The sequence below is a fragment of the Mastigoproctus giganteus genome, chromosome 13 (genome assembly GCF_048544385.1).
Source record: "Mastigoproctus giganteus isolate SK-2022 chromosome 13, ASM4854438v1, whole genome shotgun sequence".
NCBI lineage: Eukaryota > Metazoa > Arthropoda > Arachnida > Uropygi > Thelyphonidae > Mastigoproctus > Mastigoproctus giganteus.
The window spans coordinates 23,827,957-23,837,978 of NC_143587.1; the positions used below are offsets into that span (position 1 = coordinate 23,827,957).

The following is a 10,022-nucleotide window of genomic DNA, read 5'->3' on the forward strand; positions in this document are numbered from 1 at the left end:
CAAATTCTGAATGCCTTATATCTGAGTGACACCACGTCTTTGATAACCACATAATGTTTGCATTTGCTGACTTGACCAGTATTTCAAATTCATCAAATTTATTTACTGTGCTCCTGGCATTAGTGTACATGCATCTGTTCTGACTCTTAGTTACTCTAACACAGCCCATGTATCTCCTTGTTCCCTGATGACCTAGTCCTTGAAATTCTTTACTGTACTTTGCTTTCTGGGCTGGTGCATGTTTCAATAGAAGCAGTGCAATAATCACTTTCACTTCGGCCTTGCAGTTACTTTTAATATTTTTAATTTATTTGTCTGTGTATCCCCAAGCTAGAAGTTTTCCGACCCATCCAACACTGCCTCGATAGCATTATTATTATTATTATTATTATTATTATTATTATTATTATTATTATTATTATCTGTTTATTTCTCTTTCGAGACACCCATAGACAGCACGTGGCTGGAGGGTGTGGTTACATTATTTCAGTATTTACAAGCATATTTACATGAACTTATTTACAAAATTTGGAGATGAAAAAACAGTGTGGTTAATGAATTAATTGTTAAGTTGGTTTAATTAATTGCGAATGGTTGTTAAATATTATTATATAAATTATTAAATTAGTCTTCTTATTATATTTGTACCTGCCGGTATACATTTTGTCTGTACATAGTTTCTCTGGATCTATATTTAAATTATTAAAATAATTCACAGTATTTGCTGGGAAAAATCTCCCCAGAGAGTCCAATTGAGTCAATTGGCACTTGAGACTTGGTTCTTCCCTGTTTATTCTCGGTCGTATCATCCGACGGCGAGTGATCACGTTTCCCACTTTCGACGCATCTATCCTCTCAGTTAGTAGCTTTGGTTATGATGATATACTTCCAGGATGTGATGTTCAGATTGGCAGATAAGACCGCTCTTGAGATGGTAAACGGTTTTCCGGCGATCTTGTTTAGCCATCTCAGGAGCCAGTATTCTACTCCTAAGAAGGCCTTGATGTTGTTCTCGGGGGCCGATGCGTACAACGGAATCGGTATACCGCATTTAAGGATATATTGAATCATAAGATGAGGGCTTCGGAGACCGGTGAGTTCTTGTCAAGTGCTCCAGGGTGCTGCGTATGTCTTTTTCTTAATGTGTTCGAAGTGAGGTATGAAGTTTAATCCTTCATCCCACTTAAGGCCAAGGTCAACATATTCTTGCACCCTTTCTGTTTAAGTGTATCCCACCCCTGAGAAGTAGTCTCTCCTGTTAACAAGCACAGACCGCGCTGGGAAAAATTCTACCCCATGGGCGTTGCACAATCTCTTCAGGACCGAATTGTTTGACTGGGCTCTCATCTTGTACTCCCTCCTATCGTGTCTGGGCAGAATTGCAGATACTTTCAAATTTAATTCTAACTTGCGACCTTTTCTCAATATTGCTTTATACTTGTTAAATAAGTCTTCTGATCTCCTCTCTTAAAATTATTAGTATCAACCTGTACAATGATAGCACCTTTTATGCCCTTAAAAGATGATATTTGCACTAGAACGTCATCACTTTTACTCCTGGCAGCTATACCTTTTTCCTATTCCACAATAGAGCCACCGACAATAGCGATCGCCTGTGGGACCCTCGCATTGTGACTTGGGAGTTGCCGCAGTGTTGTCTGATGAGCAAGTGCAAGCTCTGGCAATGAGGTGGGCAGCTGACAGCGTGATGGCCCACAATTTAATTCCTTCAAGGGCATCTGCCCGGTTCTTCAAGTTCTCATTAATGCCCATCAGAACGCCGAGTTGGCACCTAATATCCTCACACTCTTTACATTGAGTGTACACAAAAAAACCCTGCCCCTTGGCTGTATCACGTCCCGTTTCACAGATCCGAAAATATCATGCAAGCAGTACATTTCGTGAGGCCCTGCTTCTCAGGACATTCGCGCCCCTCTCCCTCAGAGTGTGTTTGTGTGTGGTGGCTCCTAGGCATATGCCTATCTCTGCTTAATGTCTCGGTGATGGTATACAGAAACTCTGTAAAACGGGTCTGACATACTTAATGTGTGTATTAGTGTACGTACAGTAAGTGTTGTTTAAGTTAGGCCACTTTCTCACCAGGGAGCAACCAGCACCTGAATAGCTAATTCCTAGTGCCCGTCCCTCAGCACGTGTATCCGGACCTGGTCCAGTATTCTGTGCTAAGCACAAGATCCCGAATCCACTGGTGGGTGTGCCATACCAGTGGATGCTAGCAATCTCATTAAAAAAAAAAAATACTCGTGGAAAAAATTAGATACTAGAATTCCCCTACCACGCACAACAGTACAAATGTAGGGGGTACAATATTTGCGCCAAATCAGGGATACGAAGGTTCTACGTATATTAAGTAGTAGCTTCAAAATCTCTAGCTAAATTTAAAAAAAAAAAAAAAAACCTAACAGATGTGACTAGGACTAGAAAGCTGTTTGTAGAATACAATTTAATATACTAATTAAGTAAAGAAAACGGCTAAATTTTTCAAAAATTTATCCGTTCACAGCAGCAGCTCAAAATTTTTCTACTAGAATGTGGTTACTCTCCATCCAGAGTGTATGATAATGCAGCTATTATTAATTTATCAAAGGTTGGATATATCTTAATTACATATTTTCCTTTTTGCTGGATATATAAAAGGATGATTAAATATCAGTTTCCCAAGAAATAATTTATATAATTTAAATCTTGAAATTAACTTCATTACCTATTATTTTATATTAATATTACATTTATATGATGTTATTTATGCATTTAAATGAATTTTTTGTTTGATACATCTCAGTAAAGTAACATCGAATATCCTTTCAATCGAGTTGTTAGATGCGGACGGACAAACAGACATTGGTGTTCTCTATCAATGTGTGTGACTGACTGAAGAGTACTTTAGTAATTCCACCAATAATCGACGGGACTCAAATCCCATCTCTCCACACGAGCTAGAAGTGGCGAAATCACTATACCCCTCACGTGGGACTGTGAACAATCACTAATATTGTGATCTGTGTTAATGTTGACCATTTGTGTTAAAACAAAATTAGAAATGAATATTAGAATTTACAATGATGCTTCAGTATATTGTGTTGAGAGATTTCGTTATTTTGTACCACTGGAAAAAAAAAAAAAAAATCCGACTTTCCAATATAAAGGTAGTTAAATTTAATTTTTAAGCATTTTAACATAATATGCATAATGAGTTTATTGTCATCACCATGTCCGTCCGACTCCCAATGGACGAATTTTTACATTTTTATATATATTTATACATAGTTCCCATATACCATATATTACTCGTTTATTAAAAATCATGAATTATTACTATTTGCTAATTCACTGTGTACATTAACTAACTTATTCAATTTATGCACTGTATAAACAATCAATAATTCTAACATGACGTACATCCAAGAAGACGATGAGGTGGTGCTACAGCTAATATTAACATCAAAGTCTTTCAGTCTAATAAAGAAATAGGAGTAATATTAACATTGTCACTGTATGGTTTTTAAGAACATCTCAAACGACAATGTATGATGTTTAAAACGCCCTCTGTGTCTAAATTAGGGTTGGGGTAAGATGGTTCAAGAGATTTATGTAATCTTTCATTTTGTTAATTATTATTAATATAATGACCTGTTTGTTTATGAATGTGTATTGTATAGATATTAATGTCAGAAGACAAGGTATACAATCAAGCTACATGAACTATTAGAAATACATGTAAAATTGCAGTATTAAGCTTTATGTTTCATGCTTATAATACTTATACGCTTGTAAAATCTCCATTAACCATATATTGCTTGTTTGTTAAAAACCATGAAATTGTTTGTTAAAAGTGCATTTGAATCATAGTAACACAGTGAAGGTTGCTATTGGTCAGAGTTACATATTTTCTCCTGTGCTCTTTCAGAAAATGAATAATGATGAAGGCGTGTATCACTGGTTAAAAAGAGTGTATCTTTAAAATTTTGTATTTTGTAAAGGAAGAGAAATAAAACCATGTGTTTAAGACTGTTTTTCTTTTCTTTAGATATTCCAATGAACGAGATATTGGAGACGAACTTAATGACTAGCAGAAAATATGCGAATCCTAAATCCATTCATGAGAAGGTTTCTAAATGTATGGCTCTTCTTCGACACGTAACTTCATCGTCGTATGATGATGATGATGATAATAATGATAACCAAGGATCTAAAAAAAATTCCAATAAACCGCTTCCTCTTGATCCATTAACAGGAACGTTGGCCTTACCTAATTTGCCTTTTTCCGTTGATCAGCCAGATGAAAAGCCACTTCAAGATGATCCATTATCTCGAGGATTACTTTCCATTGGTATTCTTAAGACAGATAAAGGCAAAACAGCTAGTTACCAGACAGCTAATCAAATGCATCACAGGCAGAGAAGATGCTGTTCTTTGCCTCCCATCGAGATAAGTTACAGAGATTTCCTCGGAAAAGCCTCTTCGGTTATTAAAACTACAACTTCTAGAAGTACTGAAGACTTATATAACGCATCTTCATGCGTTATATATGCGTTATATATTCAGCAGATCTAGTACCAGACGTTTTCAGTTCACACATTGATACAAGAAGCCAAACAACAAAACATTCATTGGCGCGTACAGAACCGTTAGCTCTGGATTCAGAAAGTCCAACTAACACTAGAGGACTGCATGTTATATATTTAGAAACCAAATCACTTCAATTTCCAGAATGCGGATTGGTATCTAGTTCTTTCAAAGTAGATTCAGCAAGTTCGCAAACACAGGATGGAAAATTAGATGATGATAGGCATATTGATCTCGCAGTTTCAGAAGACTGCGGTAGCTTAAGACCTGTTGATATAACGGTTTCGCAAGTTAAAACTTCAGATATATCCAGTACCACACTTACTCCTGCATCAAATGTAGAAGATTATGGTTCAAGATCAAACCCTGTTACACCTATTGCTATATCAACTGGGCAAGAGAAAGACCTCACGTCTACATCGAGTGACATAACATCTCTAAAACAAAAAAGTCCAGCTATACACAGTTTTCAGCCTGATTTGTCGACTGCACAGAATACAGGTCTAACTTTACGTAGGTCTATACGCCATTTGTCGACTGCACAGAACACAGGTCCAACTTTACGTAGGTCTATACGCCATTTGTCGACTCCACAGAACACGGGTCCAACTTTACGTAGGTCTATACGCCATTTGTCGACTCCACAGAAGACAGGTCTACTTTCATGTAGCTCTAGACATCATTCATCAACTTCACTCCAGACAAGTCCAGTGTTACGTAGCTCTAAACGTCATTCATCAACTTCACTCCAGACAAGTCCAGTGTTACGTACCTCTAAACGTCATTCATCGACTGCACAAAATAAATGCCATAGTTCTGGACTAGATTTGTCAACTGCAAAACGAGAAAGGCCAAATTTACAGATTTCTGCACCTAGTGATATATCAGGCCGACAGGAGAAAAGTATAATTTCACATAGTTCTACAGCTATTGATATATCAAGTACACAAAGAAAAGACCCAATTTCACCCAGTTTGAAGCCTTCTGATCGATCACCACTACAAGAGAAAAGGTCAGATTTAAGCTGTTCTACATTCTTCGATACATCAACTCCAAAAGAGAGCGATCTGGTTTTACACAGATCTACTACGGAAACATCAACTGTAGAAGAGAAAAACTCTGCGTTACAAAGTCGTAGGCCTTCTGGGGCAGCAACTCCAGTAGAGAAAGATCCTATTTTATGCAGTTCTAGGTCTTTTGATACAGCAACATTACAAGGAGAAGGTCCAGTTTTAACCAGCTCCACTCTGGTGGATAAATCAATTTTAGAAGAGACAGATCCAGGTTTATATAGTTCTAGAAAAGATTCGTCAACTACGCAGCCAAAGAGCCCAATATTACGTAGTTCCACTATGGGTACATCAGCTGAACAAGAGCAAGAGTTAATGTTACACAGTTTTAAACCTGGAAAATCAACTCCACAAGAGAAATGCCCAATTTTAAGCAGTTTAGGGCCTTTCGATTCAAAAACTACACAAGTGAAAAGCCCCGATTTAACCAATTCCACACTTGTGGATACATCAGTTCCAATTTCACAAGAGTATGATTCGGTCTTACATAGTTCTATAAATGATTCGTCTCCACAAGAAAAAGGTCCCATTTTGCACAGTTCCACTGCAGAAATATCAAATGCGCAAGAGAAAGATTCAGTGATACACAGTTTCAGACCTTCTGGTTCTTTATATCCAATAGCAAAAGGTTCAGATTTAACAAGCTCCACATTAGTGGATATATCAACTCCGCAAGAGAGCGATTCAGTTCTATGTACTTCTAGAAGTGATTCGTCTCCACAGTTGAAACGCCCAGTTTTAAGTAGTTCCGTTGTGGATATATCAAGTGCAAAAGAAAAAAGTCGGGTCACTCGCAGTTCTACACCAAGAAAAGCGTCGACTTCACAAGAAAAAGATCCAATTTTACACAGTTCTACACACGATTCGTCAACTTCACGATCAAAATTATCAGAAAAAAGTCGGGTCACTCGCAGTTCTACACCAAGAAAAGCGTCGACTTCACAAGAAAAAGATCCAATTTTACACAGTTCTACACGCGATTTGTCAACTTCACGATCAAAAGGCCCAGCTTCACGTAGTTCCACTAAAGACATATCAATTGCACAAGAAAAATGCTCGGCATTACGTAGTGCCAGGACTTGTGATCCATTAGTTGCACAAGTGAAGAGTCCAGCTATTTGCAATCCTCCAGTAATGGACACATCGAGTTCACAAGAGAAAGGTTCGGTTTTACGTCGTTCATCGCGAATTTTCACTTCAACTGAGTCCACAACAACAGGTTGCTCCTCAAGTCTAAAAGCATCACTGAAAAGGAAAAGAGACGAGAGAGAGCAACAAGAATTTCGAACCAGTTCTCCTGCCATTTCTGCAAGAGGGGATAAAAAACTGAAGTCTTCAGTTGCACACCAGAAGAAGCTACGCAAGGAGTGAGAGAAATCAGTGGGCGAGTGAATGGAGTAATACACTAAAAAAAACGTGTTTCAGTGATTTCCATAGATTCAGACGTCAATAGACAAAACTAAACAGTTTTGTCTATTGATTCAGGGTTAGAAGTTTAATTTTAGGTGATTTAATTTTTATCATTCTATAATGCATTGCTATGAAGAGAACTGTACAAAAGAAAGGTGGACTAATGAGGCTCCTGCCTCCGACATGAAAGGAGCTCCAAAAGGAACCATGCATTGGAGTTCCAGAATATCATTGCACGGTCCTGGATATGAAAGTAGCCAAAAAGGACACACAAGCTTGGCTGTGTTCTAGTTTAAATGTTTTTTTTTAAATCACTGACATTTGAGAATCTACCCAAGGGTTAATCCAACACTCAACCTGTTATAGCAGGGTAAACATAGTACATCACACCTGAAAGGTGCAAACCCTGTTGTACAAAGTAATTTTAAACACTCGCCCCCTCCACCACCAAACCCATCTCTGCGTATGGGATTTCCACAAAAATAGCTTGAAAAACATACATTCCTTGCTACTTTTTAATATAAAAATATCCCTTGACGTGCCTTACACATCTGTACAAATAAATATACACACACACATATAATAAATTTAATAGATATATGTATCTGTAATAATAATGGTCTATAGAAGTTTTATTCGACTGCATTAGGAATTTGAAAGTTCTAAATAAGTATAAATAAATATCAGGAATCTTCGTATTTTATCTTTTGTTTTTAAGAGTATTGTATAGGTTTGTTTTAAGCAAACTGTCGTTTCCTCTGGTAATCGCGAATGATTATCAAGCCTGAAAGGATTGTGCCATGCGCATTATTCCTCAAAAATTATGTATTTGGTATAGCAGCATACTTACTAGTATTATTGCCACTTTTGTAATAATAATTTCTCCATTATCGATTGATTATAGTTGATGTGCATTAGCTGGACTTTTTCATTGTACTTCTACTAAAGATTGTTAATGCCTTTCGCTGTTGAACTGTTTTTCCTGAGTGACAGTTTTGTATGTAGATGAGTACTTTGACATTGTTTAATGTATTAAATATGATCATTTGATTTGTATGGGTATATAGCAATAAAGACTTCTGAATCAACGACTGTTATTTCATTAGAAAGTACATGACAGGAATTGCATATGGGTCGACCACATTTACCGTGTACACGCAGTGCAACATGTGGTGTACACATGAATGGATAACAACTCCCCTTTGGTGCAACATAAGATAATCTATCAGAAAGAAAAAAGGCGTTTTGATAAACCACTTTGTATACTGATATATGCACCTTAATTCTCAAAATTATATTTTCCAAAACAAATGACTGTCGATATCCTACGTTCCATAAAGTTATTCTATCTACGAATATTCTGACAATATAATAGATACACTGTGTTATCAAAAGTATTGGGACACCAAAATATATTTATATAGATGAATAAGAACAATTTCGTATGATGTAGACATGTGATATAAATTAGAGATTTCAATACATACAATTTAATATGGTGTGCTTTCAGTACAGCATATACCTTCCTCAAAAAAAAATTACCTTTTTTTTTTTTTTGGTAGATTTTAATGGTTTAATGGAAGTATTTCGTATTCCTCAAGAAGGAAATCGCAGCACAACTTGTGAAATCGTTCCCTCGATTTCGTACGTCGTTCACCAGCGATGTTAAGTGCCAAGGCACCTAAAGCTATAAGGCATCAGTATATTTTGGCTGTAAACTTCGTGTATTCTGTGGTCGCTTTTTCTGTTTTCTGGAAGAAAAACTGAAATCTCCGGGGAAAGGGGAGCCATACTATCCTCACCCAAGACAGTCTGAGTCAGACCGTGCTCCCCTTCCCCGAGTACTTTGACATTGTTGAAAAAAAAACAATTACATTTTCTCCATCATTGAATGGAATTCGAACCCAGACTGTTTCGATCTGTCGAGGAATAGTGATTGAGATGTTAATTTATTAACAATTTGCATCTCCTCTGTTGAGGTGTGTGCTGCCAAGATCCAAGACTTTGTCTGTACTGTATTCTGATTTAGTGATCATACTTACTTGTACTGCTGATGACGGGTGGACTTAATTTTCCTTATTTCGACTTGTTGCTAACAAACGAGATGTGAGGATTATATATTTGATGCACCCATCATTTCTTTTGGACTTAATTAAGTCAACTAAGGTGGATTCGTCTTTCTGGTAGCATCTTCGTTAAGTTCGAACTTGTGCACTTTTTTATAATTGATGGACTGATGGCGTTTTAGTAATCTAATGGGGTTGTAGTTCCTGGGCATCTTTGAGATGTATTGGAATATCATTAATTACATTATCTACTGGACTGGACTAAGTGGATCTATGCATTAACTATGTGGATTTATGTATTGTATAAGTGGATTCATATATCTATGTCTTTAAGTACGGTATTGTATAATATGGCGGGGATGCCAGTTTTTGTTAGAGAACGCCTAATATAAAAAATAAAATAAATAAATAAATAAATTCCATATACTGGAATAACAAAAGTAACAGTCAAATAAACAGTTCCTACCCCCGCTGGAGTGGGCTCTCAGAGTGGCGTTATATTTATTTATTTTATTTTTATTTTTTTGTGTCCCACCGGACGGAACTGGCCAGCCTTCCCGTGGTGTGAACGGGAACTCAGAAGCAGCATTCCAGGTGATTGCTGCTTCTGGGTATCTAAACGTCCAGCACAACACAAAATGCATTAATCATACAAAAATGTACTACATGCCTGGCCCATTTTTAAAGAGTCTGTAAAAGTTACAGTAAAACGAGGCGGGATTGAAATAATGTTCTATTAGAGCCACTACATTAATAAAAATGTAAAAAAAAAAAAAAAAAAAAAAAATGTCCACACAGACATTCCATACCGTGATGGACTACTTCCAAGGAAGGCGAAATCACTAGAAAGTTCTTCCCTTTCATTAAAAGGGTGTTCCCCAGGCTTTCC

At 36.9% G+C, this 10,022-nt stretch overlaps 1 protein-coding gene across 1 annotated transcript; it reads left to right on the forward strand.

The window, feature by feature from the left end:
* Nucleotides 1-4,538: 4,538 nt before the first annotated feature.
* LOC150075871 (uncharacterized) lies at nucleotides 4,539-7,633 on the forward strand. The gene is made up of 2 exons (XM_090387909.1): nucleotides 4,539-5,308; nucleotides 5,360-7,633. The coding sequence occupies exons 1-2, from the start codon at nucleotides 4,539-4,541 to the stop codon at nucleotides 7,026-7,028; spliced, it is 2,439 nt and encodes an 812-aa protein (XP_090244035.1). The 3' UTR covers nucleotides 7,029-7,633.
* The last annotated feature ends 2,389 nt before the right edge of the window (nucleotides 7,634-10,022 follow it).

Bases quoted from the DNA above. Each gene is read 5' to 3' on its own strand.
- LOC150075871 (XM_090387909.1), top strand. From the start codon at position 4,539: ATGCGTTATATATGCGTTATATATTCAGCAGATCTAGTACCAGACGTT. The intron at 5,309-5,359 runs CTCTAAACGTCA...AGTGTTACGTAC, and splicing joins ACAAGTCCAGTGTTACGTAG to CTCTAAACGTCATTCATCGA.